The 22572-nt window shown below is 38.4% G+C and overlaps 1 protein-coding gene across 1 annotated transcript in view; it reads right to left on the reverse strand.

Moving 5' to 3' along the window:
* The window catches only part of pdcd4b (programmed cell death 4b), a 45230-nt gene that overhangs the window by 15800 nt on the left and 6858 nt on the right, over positions 1 to 22572 (reverse strand). The window contains exons 4-6 of the mRNA XM_028795839.2: positions 16640 to 16734; positions 16013 to 16126; positions 12595 to 12816 (exon numbers count right to left, since the gene is read on the reverse strand). Of these exons, the coding sequence (XP_028651672.1) occupies positions 12595 to 12816; positions 16013 to 16126; positions 16640 to 16734 (431 nt within the window). The remainder of the gene's footprint in view (positions 1 to 12594; positions 12817 to 16012; positions 16127 to 16639; positions 16735 to 22572) is intronic.

Consider the following 22572-nt stretch of genomic DNA (forward strand, 5'->3'; position numbering starts at 1 on the left):
CAAAAGTATTGGGATACCTGACCATTACCCCAACAGGGACTTTAATGATATTGCATTCAGATAGATAGATTTTAATATGGAGTTGGTCTCCCCCGCCCTTTTGCAGCTATAATAGTTTCCACTCTTCTTGGAAAACTTTCCACAAGATTTTGGAGTCTTTCTGTGAGAATTTGTGCCCATTCATTTATGAGATCAGGCACTGATGTTGGACAAGAAGGCCTGCCGCGCAATCTCCATTCCAGTTCATCCCAAAGCTGTTCAATGGGGTTGAGGTCAGGGCTCTGTGTGGGCCAGTCAAGTTCTTCTTCACCGAGCATGTCTTATGCTTTGTGCACTGGGGCACAGTCATGATAGAATAGAAAAGGGCCTTCCCTAAACTGTTTCCACAAAGTTGGAAGAACAGCCTTGTCCAAAATGTCCTGATGCATTAATATTGCCCTTCACTGGAAGCAAGGGGCCTAGCCCAACCCTTGGAAAACAGTTGGCACAATGCAGTCTGGCAGGTAACATTCTCCTGGCATCCACCAAAACCAGACTTGCCTATCTGACTGCCAAACAGATAAGTGTGATTTGTAACTCCATAGAACACAATTCCACTCCTCCACAGTCCAGAGACAATGTGCTTTGCACCATTCCATGACGCTTGCAAGCAGCTGCGTGGCCATGGAAACCCATTCCATGAAGCTCTCACTGCATAGTTAATGGTGGAAGTTTGGAACTCTTCAGCTATGGAATCAGCAGAGTGGTGGCAACTTTTATGTACCATGCACCTTAGTAGTCGTCGACCCCACTCTGACTTTACGTGGTCTTCCACTTCGTGGCCGAGTTGCTGTTGTTCCTAAACACTTCCACTTTCCAATAATACACTTACAGCTGACCGTGGAATATCCAACAGGGGTGAAATTTCACAAACCGTCTTATTGCACAGATGGCATCGTGTCACACTACCACACTTGAGCTCTTCAGAACAACCAATTTCGTTTCACAAATATTTGTAAATGAAGACTGCATGCCTAGGTGCTTGATTTTATACACCTGTTCCAACGAGTCTGATTGTAATACCTGAACTCAATAATTAAGAGATGTGTCCCAATACTTTTGTCCATATAGTGTAGTTTCTTTAAAAGAAAATAGTGATCCCCGCCTATCGCGGAAGTTACGTTCCAGACCTATCAGCGATAGGTGAAAATCCGCGATATAGAAAGACCATATAAATAACTTTTTTTTTTTTTTTTTTTTTTAAATAGTTTAAGCCTTAAAATACCCCTCCAACACGCTTTAAACACATGTAAACTTGTAATGGAGAGCGACGTCCACATAATGCTTTCCTTCCCGAAGCATATCCAGGAGTTTTACCTTCTCCTGAATGGTCAAGGTTTTCCTCTGGTACTTAGGCTCACTACTACCAGAAGGCTTAGAAGATGCAGGATGCTTGGGAGTCATCGTAGGGCTTAAAACAAAATGAAAGGTTCACAAAAAGTTTGCTCACAACAATCGGACCACAAGCAAGGTACGCAATACACAAAGAACTAAGATGCATCGGGGACCCATGCTCGCTGTTCTTGCAAGATTACACCACGTTAGCAGCAGCTAATCTAAGCCCAAGAGAATGAAAATCCTGCTCTGATTGGTTGAGTCTCCTCTTTCAGCCAATAACGGGCCTTGTAAGAAATCATCTGGGTACTCCAACGTGAAACTTTTTGTCTACCGTAGTGACTGCTGAAAAACGTATGCTTTGTTATGAATTGGCTGCAAAGTACACTACAGGTAGGATGTACTTATTGAATTTTTTCATGATATAGCGGGGGCACAATAGCTGAACCGCGATATAGTGGCGTAATCACTGTATAATGAATGACCTCAGAATTTACTAACTCAACAGTGTATATATATATAAAATGTTTGAATTTCTATATTTAGTATGCATTTTAAGCAACATTTTTCAATTAATAGTCAGAAAATGGCAGCAAAAAAAAAAAAGAAACAACATATATATACTCCCACACATACATACATTATATATATATATATATATATATATATATATATATATATATATATATATATATACACACACACACACAGTAATCCCTCCTCCATCGCGGGGAGTTGCGTTCCAGAGCCACCCGCGAAATAAGAAAATCCGCGAAGTAGAAACCATATGTTTATATGGTTATTTTTATATTGTCATGCATGGGTCACAGATTTGCGCAGAAACACAGGAGGTTGTAGAGAGACAGGAACGTTATTCAAACACTGCAAACAAACATTTGTCTCTTTTTCAAAAGTTTAAACTGTGCTCCATGACAAGACAGAGATGACAGTTCAGTCTCACAATTAAAAGAATGCAAACATATCTTCCTCTTCAAAGGAGCAAACAAATCAATAGGGCTGTTTGCTTTTAAGTATGCGAAGCACCACGGCACAAAGCTGTTGAAGGCGGCAGCTCACACCCCCTCCGTCAGGAGCAGAGAGAGAGAGAGAGAGACAGATAAAAAAATCAATACGTGCCCTTCGTGCTTTTAAGTATGCGAAGCACCGTGCTGCATGTCGCTTCACGAAGCAGCTGCACAGAAGGTAGCCAACGTGAAGATAATCTTTCAGCATTTTTAGACGAGCGTCCGTATCGTCTAGGTGTGCAACAGCCCCCTTGCTCAATCCCCCTACGTCAGGATCAGAAAAAGTCAGCGCAAGAGAGAGAGAGAGAGAGAGAAAAGTAAGCCGGAAAGCTTCTCAGCCATCTGCCAATAGCGTCCCTTGTATGAAATCAACTGGGCAAACCAACTGAGGAAGCATGTACCAGAAATTAAAAGACCCACTGTCCGCAGAAATCCGCGAACCAGCAAAAAATCCGCGATATATATTTAAATATGCTTACATATAAAATCTGCGCTAGAGTGAAGCCGCGAAAGGCGAAGCGCGATATAGCGAGGGATCACTGTATACACATACACTTATTTTTTAAAACATACACGCTCACACCCCATCAGCTGGAACATTAAACCTGCCCGCCTAATACAGAGTATGGCCCCCTTGTCTTACCAAAACAGCTCTGACATGTCAAGGCATGGACACCACAAGACCTCTGTAAGTATCCTGTGGTATCTGGGTACCAAGACGTTAGCAGCAGATTCTTTAAACCCTGTAAATTGCAAGGTGGGGTCTCCATTGAGCATATTAGTTTTTCCACCACACTCTACAGGTGCTTGACAGGATTGACACCTGGGGACTTTGGAGGCCAAGTTAACACCCTGAATGCCCTTGGGCAGTGGTACATGCAAAGAAATATTCAAATAAATGCCAGAACCAAAAGGTTTCCAAAGAGAACATTGTCCAGAGCATCATAATGCACCTGCCATCTTGTCTTCCTCCTATGGTATATCCTGCTGCCATCTCTACCCCAAGTAAACAACGCAGACTCAGAGTCATCAGTTTTTAAAAACTTTTTTTGTACGTTGATTGTTCTACCTCATCCTATTGTTTTGCTTTTCTGGGTCACTGTTTTAGCTTACTTACATACAATGCCCTTTACTGTTATATATGGCACTTATCAATAAAACAGTAATATTAAATATAATTCATTATTAAAACAAAGTTGAAGTGTTTAGATAAATAAAAATAATAAAAATACACAAAAAAAGAAAATTTTATGACCAAAAGGATATACCCAGTGTTTATTTTTCTGAGTAAACCTTAAAATATATTAATGACTGGTTATTCCCTTCCACAACACTAGGCTTGCAATGTCTGCTAATGAAAAGACCTTTAAACTCTTTTAATGCTATGCAGGCACTTTTTGCTTACATTAGGACAATAGGCAGATTCCATGTCCCACTGGGTAAAAAGAAAATGCTGACAATTCACCATTCTTTTTTCTTATCACATGCATTTGCATGCTACACTGACATTTACCATCCGATATACAATTAACAGTAGATGCATAAAATAATTCTCAGTGTTGGCTGATAATTAAACCCCTGTTCTTATGTAAACATATCACATGTGCTGTAGATACAAAACATAGAAAGAGAAACTGAAATTGCATACTGCAAAGATTTTATCATGCAGCAAGCATTCACTAATTCTACACAGAACCCAATTCAAGTTGTTCACATTTTTCACATCATGTTGTATTACACAACATAAACAGACTCAGTCAGAAGTTCATAGCTGTCTTTGCAGATTTTCACCAAGGTCAATGTGTCCAATTCTCTTAAAAAATGGCAAGTGACTCTGCCAATACTGTACTTGAGTAACTCTGCATACAGTCGAACACTGTAACCACAAGTCCCTTCCCGAGTATCATTCTGGCATGGAAGCAGAAGGGGAATGAGTGTGAAGTATAAAAGATTTACAACCATCTAGTGAACAGAAACAAATGTTTTTCGGGGAATAAAATGTGTTGCAAGGATTATAAATGAACAATGATTATGTTCAGGTCACTGTCAAAGCTTTCTCCATTCAAGGGGATGACAAGAACCACAAGTGTAGTTTTTCAGATGGGGACTGAACGAAATCACACAAAAAAAGTCATATGCCAGTCCTAGAATACATAATTTCTAGTAATTGGCCCAAGCTTGGGTCTGCTGTCAAGGTGCTCAATCTAATATAAAATAGGGCTGGCCGCAAGAAACAAACATAGTGAACCAGTAAATGGGTTAGTAAGTGAATGGAGGGGTCCCTCTACTAAAAAAATGTGATGCAAAATGTTAAGTAACATCTACTTCAAGTAATTTAAACAAAAATACATCAAATGACATTGGTGATAGCATAACCATCCATCCAACCATCCATCCATCCTCTTCCGCTTCTCCGAGGTCGGGTCGTGGGGGCAGCAGCTTGAGCAGAGATGCCCAGACTTCCCTCTCCCCGGCCACTTCTTCTAGCTCTTCCGCGAGAATCCCGAGGCGTTCCCAGGCCAGCCGGGAGACATAGTCCCTCCAGCGTGTCCTGGGTCTTCCCCGGGGCCTCCTCCCGGTTGGACGTGCCCGGAACACCTCACCAGGGAGGCGTCCAGGAGGCATCCTGATCAGATGCCCGAGCCACCTCATCTGACTCCTCTCGATGCGGAGGAGCAGCGGCTCTACTCTGAGCTCCTCCTGGATGACTGAGCTTCTCACCCTATCTTTAAGGGAGAGCCCAGACACCCGCGGAGGAAACTCATTTCAGCCGCTTGTATTCGCGATCTCGTTCTTTCGGTCACTACCCATAGCTCATGACCATAGGTGAGGGTAGGAACATAGATCGACCGGTAAATTGAGAGCTTTGCCTTATGGCTCAGCTCCTTTTTCACCACGACAGACCGATGCAGAGCCCGCATCACTGCGGACGCCGCACCGATCCGCCTGACGATCTCACGCTCCATTCTTCCCTCACTCGTGAACAAGACCCCAAGATACTTGAACTCCTCCACTTGAGGCAGGATCTCGCTCCCAACCCTGAGAGGGCACTCCACCCTTTTCCGGCTGAGGACCATGGTCTCGGATTTGGAGGTGCTGATTCCCATTCCAGCCGCTTCACACTCAGCTGCGAACTGATCCAGAGAGAGCTGAAGATCACGGCCTGATGAAGCAAACAGGACATCATCATCTGCAAAAAGCAGTGACCCAATCCTGAGTCCACCAAACCGGACCCCCTCAACACCCTGGCTGCGCCTAGAAATTCTGTCCATAAAAGTTATGAACAGAATCGGTGACAATGGGCAGCCCTGGCAGAGTCCAACTCTCACTGGAAATGGGTTCGACTTACTACCGGCAATGCAGACCAAGCTCTGACACCGGTTGTACAGGGACCGAACCGCCCTTATCATGTTATTAAGTCTTATGCTCTATATTTTTGTGTTAATCTTGGAATTTTTATAAATAATATTAACAATATTAAATATGGTAGACTTACTGTTCAATGGAAACAAAAAGTACTTTAAAGGGATTTCACCTTATAAAACATGTGCATGAAATATTTCTCCATAATACATATAGTATATAAAATAAAAAAAAATGCTTGTCATAATTACAAGCCACAATTCTAACATGTGTGTAAGATGTTTATCAAGAAGATAGAAGACTGATCTGCTTAACAAGTTCACGTGTAAAATAGGTAAATTTGGCTTTTAAGCCAACAAGCTAAGCAAAGAGGACAAGTTCTTCTTTATTTTATTTTTTTTATTCAAATAAAAAATGTGAACTGCTGTATTAAACTTAGGCTCACTTTCTGTCCACACTCCGACAAGGAGTGTCCATGTTAATTAACATACAAAATGAAAAGGTCTGAATGGACTACAGCAGCTCCTCTTTTCACTGCTGCAAAGATAAGCCTTTTTTTTCTTTCGTTTAAAGTTGAGCTGTACAACACATACTGTACATATGCCGTTCCTATCCATGCACAGGACAACTCTTTGAATTCCTTTTTCACATTTAATTATTCCACAAATTTTATTGTAAAAGTAAATATTCTGATCTGCACTCTTTTTTAGTCTATTTGGCTACTCTCCATTTACAGGATGGTCTGGTTGCAATGATACACTCAGGTGCCGTAACACAATGAGTAAAAGAGCACAAAAATTGAATTGCCATAAAGCGTGATAAAAACAGATACTGAAATAATTGATTTTTGAGATCAGCCAATTTACCAATCACTAATCAAGTCACTTGGCATGAAACCCAGCCAATTTAAATAACTCCAGATGGGTCAGAGCATGACGAATTAACACACACACTTCACCTACATCTGCAGCAGGTCCCAATTAGGTTTGCACAAAATAGGTAAATGAAGTAGGTATATTCTGGGTATGAATGGTCTTTAAAGCTGTGTATGTATGCTACTTCAGGATGCAGCACTACCCTCAAGAAGTTAGATGGAGGGGCAAGCATTAAGATAGCAGTCCTAGGTGTGTTCTGCTTTGTTCCCATGGGTTACCACAGCTGCAAATGCAGAGTTATCACAAACTACAGTTTTTACAGTATACAAAGGCAATTTTAACAGTTTTAGAACTAAGGAACAACCTAAACTATGGTTCCAGTAACTTGCATTAGGATTCAGAAATTTGCAAGTGTTAATGGAGAAACATGGACACTGGCTTTGCGAAACAATCCCTATTAAACACATGGTTCTTTTATGCCAGTGAGACTTTATATGTATTATTCTTTGTATTCAAGCAGAGTTTTTAAGAGTACATTTGTTTCTGAATAAATATATGAATTTGTTTTATATTTCTCAAGTGTCTCCACTCAGCTTTGTGTTACTGGAGTCAACACTCTTGTTATTTGCTAGAGGACCGTCCAAACAGAAAAATGCTTAATCACTTGTGAGCAGCAGCCAAATTTTATGTGTAGACGTTACTAATGATAAAGCATCCACAATGTACTTAAGTAAATGACAGAATGAATTATATTTATTATAAAAATAAGAACAGGTGAATTTACTTAAATGCATCACACCACTTAGCCAATTCCCACTACAAACGGTACCATCAAAGAGAGTTTCATTTTTGACATATGTATGTAAGAACTGATTTGCCACTGCCCTGAATTATGCACATCACTCTCTGATGCTTCAACTCTTGTATAAAAAATTCTGCTTACACAACTTTTTTCTCCGCTGGATTCGCATCAGATGTACTGTATCTCCAAATAAACCTAAAAGGCAAACAAACTTGTTTGTTGGAAAGAACCCCCCCCCCCAAACGAATTTTATGTGATGGAGAAATTAAAGTGAGGTGCAGATTCGAGAAATGAAAATACTTAGCATTTCAAATGAAAGAAAACTCATCACTACTAGAATATGACTACTTATATTTTGAACAGTTAGCTTGTATTTCATTTATAATAAATGATGAGGAAACACTTAATGAAAATCACTTCTACTCTGTACACATGACAAGCCTGAAGTGCAGACATACCTATTTGAACCCAATATTCTGATCATGTTTTGCACTCCCGGGCAAGCAATATACTTGGATTTGATTCCTTGGCTACTTTAACAGGGAAGCTTCTATCAGCAGTTTGTACTGGTTTGGATAGTGAGCAGATTTTCAGAGCAGCTTCAAAAGAGACAAAACAGACTGGTCTCTAACACAGCCAAAATATTTAAAAAGAATCAGCATTTCAGTTAAGCTAGGTATTTATTTCAGTTACCAAGATTTACATTAGGTTTCACACTGTTTAAATTTCAAATTCCATTTTTTTAACATTTGTATCTATTATTGGCTAAATATTAAAAAAAAAAAATCACAACATTTAAAAAAAATATTAAAAACATGTTTCTCTCTAAACAAAATATACAGTTTTCATTATACTATGGCTTATTAATTAAAATTGTACTGCTCTTTACACTTTATTTTTAAAAATGTAGCTTTTTTTCTTCTTCTTTCTAATAAAAAGTACCCATTCAGCACTTGGTATCAGCACATGGTGTTTATAAAAGTATTCGGTATTGGTGTTCAAAAAAAATTTCATAGGTGCTTTCCTAGTGTAATTTACACATGTGGCATAATTAAAACCCTTACAAAACAGCGCTCCGGGCAGTGACTAAAATGGTTGCAAACGCGACAAAAAATAGCATTTGGTGATTATTATTTCTACTTAGTTCGCCAGTGGCAAATGAAATCATTGAAACTTCTGTACTATTGTAACAGATGCAAAAGGCCACTTTTTTTTTTTTCTTTCTTTTAAATTGTTGAGCAGATGTGCTATTAACGTGTTGGTAAATAGGGAGATTCCCCCTTGGTGATTCGTGACCTGCATTCTACTAAAGGCTGGTTTATACTTGACGTATCCGCGGTGTGCACAAAGGCCACATAGTGACATAAATTTACCTGTGTGGCTTGGTAAACTGTATATCAAGGAAAGCCTGGTTATGCTTGTACCAAAATGATGAACGAAGGACTGAATATTCAACAGATCATTAAAATGCAAGGAAGACATGAAAACATTACAAATGCATGTGCCTATCATGTAAGTGCCCTGCTATGAAGATATCTGTGCCCCATGTAATTCAGTGCCCCTTCCAAATTCATGCAACTACACTAAGATAGTTATGTTTTTGTACCTCTTTGTGCACTGTTTCTCTGTTGATTTGACACATGCTCCATGCAAAATGCTGGCCTGTCCAACAGTAAACATGCACACGCAGTCGCCTGCCCACCGTTTCCTAACATCAGTGATGTCGTGAAGTCTGTGTTTCAAAGTTGCAAGTGTACGACATGTTGTCGTTTTACCGGGGTGCTCCGTGATTGACAGCTGACAATAAACTTTGTTAAAATGGTATCGAAAAATGCAACTTATCAGTTGTTTCTTCAGTCATTTTGGCATACGGGCTGCAAGTACTGTTAACAAATTCTTCAACTGGAGCTCAAAGAAACTTGAAAAAACAGATTTAGTAAAATATTAATATTAGTGATAATTAGAATTAATTCATTACTTGACACCAAATAACTGTACAAAGCCATTTAAAAGACAAATAGTTAAAAATAAATGGACTAATTCACATTCACACCATATGTGGTGAATTCTTTTAAACATCTACTCAGTCTTTCAGGGCATTTGGACATTTCCACAGGAAAGTCTTTGTTGTGGAACTCAAATTGAGGGAGGCTCTCATGTTAATAGCTGGTTTCTTGTACAAACTTTTTTCTTGTATTTTACACGCACAGTTGCTCATGGCAGAATAAAACTGATCTAATGTTTTTTTTTAAAAAAACTTGCAGAAAGCATTAAATTGTAATCTGTGTGCTGCACCCCCAGGCAAAATGCACTGGTTAGTTAAAATGGTGCACAGTGTTTTTAATAAGCTTAGAAAGCAGTCTTCTGCAGCACGTTCATACCTAGTGCTCCTCCATTTCACCAGAGGGGACACTCATTTCCACAGCTGAGCGTTGCTGTAGAAATGTGTGCCCCCTGTAAGCGGCTTGCAACATGAACAGTATAGCTAAAATTATTCAAAATGTATTTTAAAACACTGTTGAACGTTTGATATTAATTTCATATTTAATGCACCTCTCCACCCCATCCCTTGGAGGAGACATTCATTTCCACAGCTGGGTCTTTGTCACTGAAATGCTCTTCTGCTTACAAAATGAGCAATGGACAGCTAAAATTGAGCTACACCTTTTTAAAATGACTCTAGGAAATCTTTTGTTACTTTTTCTCCACTTATTTCCCAGCTGGAGCACAGTCATCGAAACGAATGCTTCATTTTGTAAGCAGCAGACAAGAACGCATGACAACTGAAATTCTTCAAAATGTATTTTAAAAAGGTTTTAGAAAGTCTTAAATCACTTTCATGTCTACTCTGGCCTACTGTCCCATCCACTGGGGGGACACTCATTTCCACAGCTGGAGTAAAGCTGTGGAAATGTGTGCGCCCTGCCTGCATGATGAATACTGGGATTATAAAATTGTCCAAAATTATTTTAAAAAATTGAAGTCTTCTATATCACTTTCAATTCTACTGTGCCTCTCCGTCCCATTCATTCAAAGAGAAACGTATTTCCTTGGCTAGATCTTTGCTGTAGAAATGAGTGCCCCCAGTCTTCTGCTTTCAAAATGAACACTGAACACCTAATGATTGAGGAAATCTATGACTTACTACAGCTAATAGGGAAAACATACCAGCCGCAAAAGCATGCGTGAGCCGAAAGCGATCAATATGTAATTAGGCTGTTCTATCAACACAATTTCTGCAGGGAAGACCCAGCTTTCCTTGCCCCACATTTACTGGGCACTTTGTTTTTCTGTACTCAGATCACATAGTACAGCTGTGCACCACCATATGGAACACCTGTCTGCAAGCTCAAAAACAATGGACACTAAAGGGAGAGCAAAGCACATTGCACAGAAAATGGAGAGATTGCCTTTTGTGGCATTTTGTTACTTTCTCCATTACTTGTTGTTAAGAGTTATACTTCAAAAGAATTCTTTGATTTTGCTACAAACTGTAGCAGCTGCTGACTGAGGGTATGTCAGACCATTCAGGAACTGAAAATTTGCAGGAGTTTCTGCAGCACACTAGGTTATAATCACTTGCTAAGCATAAAAATGTGGTGCCCCAGGTTAGCATACAGATCACAGACAGACTGAAAAAGAAAAAAAAAGCGGGGAAAGTCAGTGAGTAATACTGATATAGGCGGCACCTTACAGAATATCCAACTCAAATGCACAAGTCTTACCAACTTTGATATAACCTTCAACTGAACGTTGAGAAAACAGTGTAGGTTACAGTCAAGAAGCTTGATGGCTGGTTTAAAAATATGAGAGGTAATACACAGCAAGAAAGCTCACATGGATCTGCGATCACTTCATGATTCATGGCCAGAGAATTTAACCACTTTTGGAGAAAATAAGACTGACACTTTTTAATTAACTGGTATCAAGAAGTTTACTTTAAGAATGCATGTGATATCAGAGCACTATGTAAAGAATGGAGACTGCTAGAAAATGTAATTAGAGGAAAAGGTCTTAATTGTGGGAAGTCTTTCTGTGCAATATTGTCAGTTTTCTACAATATTCTACATCTTGCCAAGATCATGCTTGTTGTGCCTATTTCAGCAGCTCAGTGTGACCATGGCTTTTCAGCACAAAGCAGAATAAAATCAAAAATGCTAAACTCACTCAATGTCTCAACCTTGGCAGAAAAGGTCAGGATCAGCACAGAAGGCCCGTCACTTGAGCAGTTTGATCCCGAGACCCGTGTTAGAAAGGTAATATATTGAAAGATTAATATTTTACACATTTTATTATTTGGCATCTAAATTATAGCTATTGGCTCCTAATTTATTCTTTTAGGAGCCATTGGCTCCTTGAAGTAAACTTTTGTCTGTAATGCTGAAAAAAAAGCAGCCAATTTTTCTTTTATTCTTTGTGGAAGAGCGTATACTGAATTTTTCCAAAAAAAAAAAGTTTCTTTTTTTTGAGCTGCATACAACCAAGGTGACACGAAGAGTGCTATGCGGCAAAAATTGTCACTACAATGCAAATGCTGCCATGCTTCAGCCAAAAAAACAGATCACTTGGAGAATTGGCTAGAATCATGCCCTTTGCTTATTTCTGTTTGACTTGGAATGAGAACTTTAGTCCTTGCTCCCAGTGACCCTTAACTGAAAAAAAGCTAGTTTGAAAATGTTATATTACTCAATTCCACTGTCTTGTACTGGCAGCTCTAGCACACACCCACACCAAGTCATACCAATTCCTAATCACCAGTTAAATCCATGTGCCAGTTGTTGGATTCTGGAAAGAAACTGGGGTACCTGGTTAAAGCACAACATATCCAGAAAGAACAATAGGGCTAGGAAATGAACCACTGTCCTCAACCTACAAGAGAACAGCACTATTTACTAAGGTATCCAATGGAAATATATAATAAAAAGGCATCTTGTCTGCCAGATGTCAATTCATTTTTGAAGAATAACACTCCTTAAATATGTATTTTTTCATTGATCTTATACATAACATAGTATAACAGAACAATTCTATATTTGGGACTCTGGGATGCATAATACAGTAACTTAAGGCAGTTGGAAGGTAAAATCAAAATAATTGCTATATAAAAACTGAAGCACACAAAGATTCTTGTTCATTAGCAAAACATGTATCTTACCTGTGGTGCATCAGGTGTGTCCAAAACTAGATCAGGAAGTTCCCTGAGAAGTCTATCAAAAGATTTTTCAACATCATCAGTACTCAAGACCTTACCACAAAGGTCAGTCAGAAGTCTAGAGGTAAGCTCTCTTTGACTGGCTTTAGCTTCCAGAGCAAGTGCAACTGCAAGCACTGGAACATCACTCTTTAGTTCTCCCAAGTTCAATTCACCCAGTAGCTCCTAAAAAACAATACTTTATTTTAGAAATGACATGTTAGATGGCGTAGCAATGTAGTTTACAAAAATAACTTGAATAAGGATCCTTGAAAAATGTAAGTTTTAAATGTGAGTTTGTGGCATCTGCCAAACAAACCCTCAGGAAATATAAAATGGCAAAATAACATGTATTTCATTTTTCTTACATGGTTTAAAATTCTGGATTTTACAAGATGGTTTTAATGCATGTTATCTTCAGTACAAAAGATGATTCTACTAGTCTATTAGTGTCATCACTACAGAAAAAAAGAAAAAAAACAACAAAACTGGGGAACATGCTGGTATTTTAATCTACTTATCCATTATTGGATTCCCTTCCTTTACAGAGGTAATGTGCTCCTAAAGGTCCCAACAGGAAAAAAGTTTTCATAATGTAAACACGTTATTATTATAATGTTATATTCAGTAGTTCTGGCGCCACTGAGAGTGGCAGCCTTTTCAGCAGCTCCGTGTATGACCGTATGTGTATGACTTTATTTTTTCTACTTTTATTTTTCTCTTTTTTTATTGATCACTCCTATCACTTACTTTTACAATGTGGGCATGGATTTTTACACGCCGAGACTCGTCTATTCAAGTACTCAACTTCGAGCGCTGAGAACAAATGCCAGTGCCGGTGTGGTTCCCTATTTACCCGATGAGGTAAGAAGGCGGTATCGTGGGAGCAGAGCCGGCACTAAGCTAAAAATGAAGCGGCTTGCAAGAAAGTGGCGTTTTAAGCCTTCGGTGCCTTCTGTGATTCTGGGAAATGTGAACTCAATCTCAAATAAGATCGACGAACTGGCTGCGCTGGTGAAAAATGTGAGAACCTACAGAGAATGCAGTTTGTTGTGCTTTTGCGAAACGTGGCTAACTACCACCATCCCAGATGCTAACATGGAGCTACCCGGGTTTAGCAGTTACAGCGGACAGAGATGCAAGTACATGCGGGAAGCACAAAGGAGGAGGACTCGCTCTCTATGTTAATACACGGTGGTGTAACTCTGGACATGTTGTGAATTTCCCCTTGGGATTACAGTAATCCCTCACCTATCGCGGGGGTTACGTTCCAGAGCCCCCCGCGATAGGTGAAAATCCGCGAAGTAGCGACCTATATTTATTTTATTATTTATACATATTTTAAGGCTATATAAACCCTTCCCACACTCTTATAAACCTTTCTCACTCTCTTGTTAACCTTTCCCATGCTCTTATAAACACTTCCTATGCTCTTAAACACTTTCTACATTCTTAAACACCTCAGACCAACACTGCACACTGCACACAGCGATCAGACGTCAATGTGTCTGCACTCGCTTTGTGAAGGGAGGCAGCTGAACTCACTCTGAGCAGAAATGGACTTTGTGCCGCTTCTGCCAAAATGCCTGCTTGTCGCTCTGCGCATTCGGAAGGAGGAGGAGGAGTGTGAGTGTGTGTGTGTGTGTGTGTGGGTGTGTGAGAGCTGAACGCACCTTCGCTCAAACCCCCCCTCCCCGGAAGCGCAGTACGCTCCTGCCACTTCGCATTGTCAAGGGGGTGGGGAGCTGAATGAACGCTAAGGAGAAGTGGACTTTGTGCTGGCTTTGTGCTGCTTGTACATCACCAATTTTCCTGTCTCACTGTCTTGTCTTGCGTGAAGTTAAAATGTTTTATAATAGTGAGATGTTACTCATATCCTTAGCCCGACATCCACATATCATGTGTGTTAACAAAGTGTGTTTTATAAGTTTACATGTGTTTAAAGCATGTGGGATGGGTATTTTAAGGCTTAAACTATAAAAATGTTTATTTATATGGTCTTTCTATATCGCGGATTTTCTCCTGTTGCTGATGGGTCTGGAACATAACTTCCGCGATAGGCGGGCAATCACCTGTATTTAAAAACCTGCGAAGTCGTGAATCCGCGAAAAGTGAACCGCGAAGTAGCGAGGAATTACTGTAATAAAGTATCTATCTATCTATCTATGTATCTATTAATTTAAATGGAAAACATTTTTAAATATTCCCTGGCTTCGAAATATATCCAACATAGATGAAATAGATTAAGTAAGAATTATAAAAACAAACTCTGGTAAGATATTCTCCTTCATTAAATATTGTTTAATAAAGCTGCTTACCTATGCTTTATCACACTCAAATTTGACATGGATCTTTCTTGGGCTTTTCCAACAATTTCACAATATTTTTTAGAGCTATGATGCTCAGAAGAAATAACAGCAACACTCACATAAACATAAAAAGTGGCTGTCTGCAGATTCATCCATTTTAACAGGCATATGCCAAGAACACCCTCTGAGCACAGCAGGTTCAGCTGTAAGAATGACTAGGATTGTAACCAACATTCAAATACACTCCACAGGCTGCAGCAAGGTGTACTTGGAATAAATGCGAACATTGTCGGGTGTTAGTGCTACAGTCATGCAACTGAAAATCATTCCAGACTCATTCTTTGTAAACATGAAAATTAAGCTTCAGTATAATTCATAAAACAAAAACAGATATTAAAATAGTTTCTTTGTATAAGGAAATTTTCACAAAGATGTTGCTCATAAAGCAGGGGATGACTGCATGTTCCATAATTCTCAAAATATGTTCAATTATCCATCCATCCATTTTCCAACCCGCTGAATCCGAACACAGGGTCACGGGGGTCTGCTGGAGCCAATCCCAGCCAACACAGGGCACAAGGCAGGGAACCAATCCCGGGCAGGGTGCCAACCCACCGCAGGACACACACAAACACACCCACACACCAAGCACACACTAGGGCCAATTTAGAATCACCAATCCACCTAACCTGCATGTCTTTGGACTGTGGGAGGAAACCGGAATGCCCGGAGGAAACCCACGCAGACACGGGGAGAACATGCAAACTCCACGCAGGGTGGACCCGGGAAGCGAACCCGGGTCTCCTAACTGCGAGGCAGCAGCGCTACCACTGCGCCACCGTGCCGCCCATGTTCAATTATTTCTATACAAAAATAAAGTAAATCCCAGAGATCTGCTAATAAGATTGACAGGCAATTCAAAATTAACCCAGCACAACTGAATGTATGTGAGAGAGTTCCCTTTAATAGGCATTACTCCAGGAAATGCAGACTAGAACTTGTGGAGTTTTGGAAAAAGAATTAACATAAAAGAAATAAAAACATTATGTTTATATCATTCTTTAGAAACATACCGAAACTTCGTAAGTGTCACCATGTTCAAAGTATTCCTGGACAATAGGGGTCACAGTCTTTTCAAAATCTCCTTCATCCAGGGGTAAAACCACTGTTTCATACACACAATTCTCCTGCAATAAAGTAATCATTATTTTTAGCTTTGACTATGTTTAATCATTCAACAGTCTGAAAAATACTTTCACTGTGGAAATCTGGTTATAGCTTATGATTACATTAATATCAGAGACTGATGACAGTCCTAACCAATTTAAAAATTATAAAAGGTGAAAAAAAAAAAAAGTAACATGCATTAACTTTAAATGAAAGGATTTAACAGTCTTCACTTGCTTAAAGGTAGGGAAGGTGCCTGCAGGTGTTTTTGTTGCTTTTAATAACATACTGAATCAGGGCTATTTTCCTTTACTATAAAAATGTTAGACAAATTAATTAAAAAAATATATATATTTTTTCACTTTTTTCTGGTGCTCAACAAAAAATGCTACACATAGGAACACTAATTTCAACAACTGACTTGAAATATACTGAACTTATCCTTTGACTTCAGACTTCATGATTAAGAGTGGCAGTATTTCCTTATGAAAGGTTTGTTAGTTTTGCTAGAAAAAAAAAAAAACAATCATCACCTGGTCCTCTTCATAATTTGGGTCTTTAACATCCAGCTCTTCAACATCATAAACCTCACCAGGAGGTCCCCAAACTCCTTTTCCCCCAGCACCACCTGAATTGGGGAATGCCCAGAGAGAGAGAGAAAGAGAAAGAAAGAAATTAACCTACAAGATGCCTTAATATGCCTAAAGATACTTAACATTCAAACTGAATTTTTATAAATTACAAGGGTTAAAAATATTAAAATTCAGCATCATTAAAAGGAATGTAAAGTGCCATTTCATTATGGTTTGTTTTGTTGTAGCTGTTTCTTACTTACAGTTAAAAAAAAAAAAAAAAAAAAAAAAAACCTTAAAAATCCAAATCAAGAAAAAATAAAAACGGTGAAAACCAAAAAACAAGAAAAATAAAATGGAATTTGTGAAAAAATAAAACTGATTCCATAGGGCGTAATGTTGGGTACTACAGGTAATGTTGTAAAAATTCAAAATTGTGCACTTACTAAAAATATGATCTGGATTTAGAAGCGGATATGATCATGAACTAACACTGGCCATTTAAAGAGAGATAGCTATAAAACAAGCAGCTCTTATGCGCCCAAAAGCAGAACAGAGTTTTGCCAAACACAAATGCATACCAAAGAAACTGCTAGCTCTGCAGTCCTAAAAAGAAAATCAAAACACTTCAATTGATGATCACTGTTTTGGAAACAATCTGTTTCAGTTATTCCAGCTGCACAAGTTTCCTGAATAAGGGATTTCAGTACCATCCTCTGAATATGATACAAGCAAAAAAAAAAAAAAAAAAACATATCCATTCTAGTTGCACACAAATATACAACTAAACACATTAATATGTAATTGCAATATTTACATTTTTGTCATATCAGGTTGTAATACTTTTGGATGTTTAATTTTTTTCTTGTGTCACATTTATTAAAACCAATTTTATTGCATTTATACATTTAAGCTAAATGAGAGGAAGTGATCTACATCCAAACTGTCAGTTCTTGCCTTCTTAATGCGTTTAGTTTTCAAACCTAAATTTACAACATAAAACCTGTGAAACATGAGTGTATTCATAAGGCGGTATACTGGTTCACACCAAAAACCGTTTTTTATTTTTGTTATGATATGGATTTTTCTTTTACCACAACACCGGTTTAAATAGCCTAAACCAGGGGTAGGCAACGTCGGTCCTGGAGTGCCACAGTATGTGCAGGTTTTTGTTCCAACCCAGTTCCTTAACGAGAACTCAATTATTGCTGATGAAGCACATATTGCTTAAGTGACATTTTAATGCTTCATTTTAGTGGTCTCGCTTGTTAAGGTTCTCCAACCTTAATTGCTTATTTCAATCTTAAACTGCTGCATTCAGTGTTTTAATTGCTCCTTATTAGCAATAAGATGTAAAAGACAAAGCAGCCAGCAGTTTTCCAGCTAGCTTTTTTCCAATTACATCTGTGTGTGTTCATCATGCACGGTTTGATTTAATAAAACACTTAATAGAAAAATGTGACAGACTGAAAATGATCTGTTTTAGGCTTCAAATCATTTGGATGATATCCTTGGAAAGGAAAAAAATCTACGATATAAAAGCCTTACATTGCACAGACTAACAAGCCATAAAATTAAATAAGGTCTGAGATTGGCAATGATTGGTTTCTAATTAAGCAATTGGGTTGAATGAAAACCTGTAGCCACTGCGGCTCACCAGGACCGACATTGCCTACCCCCTGTTTTACATCTTATTGCTAATAAGGAGCAATTAAAACACTGAATGCAGCAGTTTAAGATTGAAATAAGCAATTAAGGTTGGAGAACCTTAACAAGCGAGACCACTAAAATGAAGCATTAAAATGTCACTTAAGCAATATGTGCTTCATCAGCAATAATTGAGTTCTCGTTAAGGAACTGGGTTGGAACAAAAACCTGCACATACTGTGGCACTCCAGGACCGACGTTGCCTACCCCTGGCCTAAACAACGTTCAGAACGTGGTGCAGTGGGAAACTGTTTCAGGTGGGACCTTTTTCACTGCTGCACCGCTAAGCACGCATACAACGGAGTACATGCGTTAGTGGAGGTATTGAACGGTGAAAATGGACACAGAACATTCCAAAACTGAAGCTGTAGCAGACAATAAAGTTGAACATGATGACACAGAAGAACTTTTGCTGAAAAAAGGAGCAGTGTCTGTTGTCTGGAGATAGTTTGGTTTTAAAAGGTCGGATGTGGACCATTATGCTCAAATGTGTGAATACTGTTTCTATACTACTGGATAATACTGCAAGTCAAGTTGTACTTGTGACAACCCCCAACCCCCCCCCCCAATACTGTGTAATGTACCTGGGTACTGTGTAATAGTGTGACGACATGTTGACTTTATTCTCGACATTTCCACTTTAATCTCGACGCTTATGATCAGAATAAAGTAGACATTTTGACTTTATTATCGTAATTTGTCATTAAAGTAGGACACCGTAAACTAAACTTCATCTTAAATTGAATATTTAATTTACTAGATTTTCTCAAACCCCATCACAAGTTATGTAGCACATTAAATGCTTTGAAAATCCGAACACATTTCTCCAGTTTTGATGTCACTACACTGGTTACCTGTGTCATTCAGAATTGACTTTAAAATTCTGCTTATGGTTTATAAAGCTTTAAATAATCTCGCCCCGTCTTATATATCGGAATGTCTGACACCTTATATTCCAAATCGCAACCTCAGATCCTCAACTGAGTGTCTCCTTAGAATTCCAAGAGCAAAACTTAAAAGAAGTGGTGAGGCGGCCTTCTGCTGTTATGCACCTAAAATCTGGAATAGCCTGCCAGTAGGAATTCGCCAGGCTAATACAGTGGAGCACTTTAAAAAACTACTGAAAACATATTACTTTAACATGGCCTTCTCATAACTTCACTGTAATTTAATCCTGACACTCTGTATATCCAATTCATTATAATAACTATTCATTCAAAATTTGTACTAACCCCTACTCTCTCTTCTGTTTCCTTTTCCGGTGTCCTATTGGTGGTGGCTTGTGCCACCACCATCTACCCAAAGCACCATGATGTTCCAACAATGATGGATGGATTAAAAGCCAGAAGTCTGTATAACCATCAGCATCAAGTGACTCCATGAGAACCCTAACTACAAAGAGGACTATTTCATTTATGTTAGGTAGAATGCCCAAAGGGGACTGGGCGGTCTCGTGGCCTGGAACCCCTACAGATTTTATTTTTTTCTCCAGCCTTCTGGAGTTTTTTTTTGTTTTTTCTGTCCACCCTGGCCATCGGACCTTACTCCTTTTTATGTTAACTAAGGTTGTCTTATTTTAATTTCTTATTTGTCTTTTATTCTTCTTTTCTTCATTATGTAAAGCACTTTGAGCTACTTTTTGTATGAAAATGTGCTATATAAATAAATGTTGTTGTTGTTGTTCCCGGAACCATGTTAATTGCTAAGTGCTTCTTAAACTGACTTCCTCTTGCATGATATTCCTGCTCCCTGAATATTTAGAATGCTAAGATAAATACTTGATATAATTTTCATGATGAAATGCATTAAAGCATGTATTAATCATGTGGGGGCACGGTGGCATGGAGCAAGGGGGTCCCGGGTGTTTCCTGCCTTGAATTTGCATGTTTTTCTGGTGTGTTTACTCGGCGTGCTTCAGTTTCTTTTCAAAGTCATGTAGGATGTGGGGTTTTGTTACGTTATATTGACCCTGCTAGTGTATGTATTGCTTGTATTCACCCTACGATGTGCTGGCGCCACGTTCAGGATTTGCTTCTGCCTTACACACAATGCTCGCTGGGCTGGGTGGAACCCTGAATGGATGGCATAATTAAACATGTATAACAAAGATTTTTTTTAAAGTTCCAAACACTCCGTGGTCTAAATTTATAACTAGTTTTAATTTATCAAAGACGTTTATCGTGTGGTGATTAGTTATACGGAGAAAGAAAAAGGAAGGATAGGAACTGGGGGTTTGTTACGTCAGATAAAGATAGTACACATGCAATAAACAAAGTCCGCTCAGAAGAACATCCATTGAATTCTGGGTTCATGTCACCGACCGCCAGATCATGAACCCAACATTTACACAATATTTAAGTTAAACCTGTTCGATAACCATTCATATATCCAGTTTTTTTGGAGCCTCGTCACACCTGCCATAAAGTTCTCTACACTGAACGTACACCTGGGGACCCCTTACTGCGAGGGAGAAGCACTACCACCACACTACCGTGCATGTTAATACCTGCTTTAATGGCATTTCATCATGAAAATGATATCAAGTATTTATTTTAGCATTCTATATTTTCAGAGAGTAGGAATACCATGAAGTGAATGAATTCTGTGCAGCGATCGCTGCCTGTGCCTCCTCTTAGTGCAGAGGAAGTCAGTTTAAGAAGCGTGCAGCGATTAAAAACTGGGTTGGGGAACACTTAACACAAAGCATTTAAATGTGCTACATTAACTTATGACAGGTTTAAGAAAATCTAGTAAATTAAACATTGATTTTAGGATGAAGTTTAGTTTATGACATTCTACTTTAATGACAAAATAAACTATGAGAATAAAGTGGAAATGTCGAGAATAAAGTCAACATGTCGACTTTATTCTCGACATATAGTTTTTTCTTCTTCACCGTGGCCCTAATGTGCTTCCGTAGGACTATACTACAAATAACATTATAAATGCAAGCTGCAGTTTTATTTTTTATGTTTATAGTTTAGCTTGAAGCAAGGTCCATATTAATGCAATTTGCCTTGATGATGGTTCAGTTGGTAAATATGTCATCACCAAGATGCACTTGTTTTATTTTATTTTTATTTGGTGAATACTGTTTAATGCACCTGGGCTTGAAGTAATAGTATTATTACTGGAAGTTGCACTATTATTTATTTTATTGTTATTATTTATTAAATATTATGCAGTTTAACGATGGTAAAGTTGCTTAAAAAGTCACTTTAACGTGTCAGTGGACAGAGATTGTTAACATGAACAGAAAGTGTAGTTGGTTTACAAAACATATTTACTATTTATTCCTTTTCTAAGACGTGTTCAGTGCAATACAACTTTTAACAAGCACCTCTAGATATTTTACTAAGTCTAAATGCCTCTTTGGATGGTTGAAAATATGTTGTCAAAATTTTAGTTTAAGTTGTTTGCAAACTTTGTTCAATAAAAAGGTTCTATATTTTGACTACATCTGTCATGCAATGTGATTCCTTCTCTTCATTAGTGCCACCCCCTTGAAAACTATCACTTTATGGGGCAATGCAAACCTGTATTAATACTTGAGTGCACATTAAAATGTTTTTTGTACAATGTACAATTCTCATAACAGTGGAATAGGTTATTCTTAGCCAGTCTACTGCAGTAATTGCAGTGGAAAATGTGGTTAACATCCACTCATGCATGGGGAAAAAAATATTGTTGAATACTGTGAAACCGGTGTAATTTTGAAAAATACTGTGATATAGAATTTTGGTCATACTGCCCAGCACTATAAGGCAGTATTCAAAGCTTACCAAAAGAACTGATCCCATATGTTAAACATAAAAAGCCTATATCATGCTATGTTTTTGGAGAATTTACTAAATTAAAAAGATGTTTCATTAGCCAATTATCTTTCAATAACTACAGAAATGTAAATATTTTCGTCACAAACCTGGGGTGAGTTTGGGATAGAACAAGTGTCTGTAAAACATAACAGATCAAAGGCATTTAAACTCTTCAATAAAACATTTTGGCTTATAAAGAGCACTGTAAACTAAACTATATATAGGAAGTCATGACAAAAAGAAAAATACTTTTCATTTAAAGGATTGATATTTCCTTATGTTAAAAATAACTACTTCTTTGAGCTCCAGCAACATTTTTGGTTGAAGTTTAGCAAAGTCAACCCAGATTTCTCAGCAGAGACAGTAGTGGTT

The sequence above is a fragment of the Erpetoichthys calabaricus genome, chromosome 2, assembly GCF_900747795.2.
Source record: "Erpetoichthys calabaricus chromosome 2, fErpCal1.3, whole genome shotgun sequence".
Classification (NCBI taxonomy): domain Eukaryota; kingdom Metazoa; phylum Chordata; class Cladistia; order Polypteriformes; family Polypteridae; genus Erpetoichthys; species Erpetoichthys calabaricus.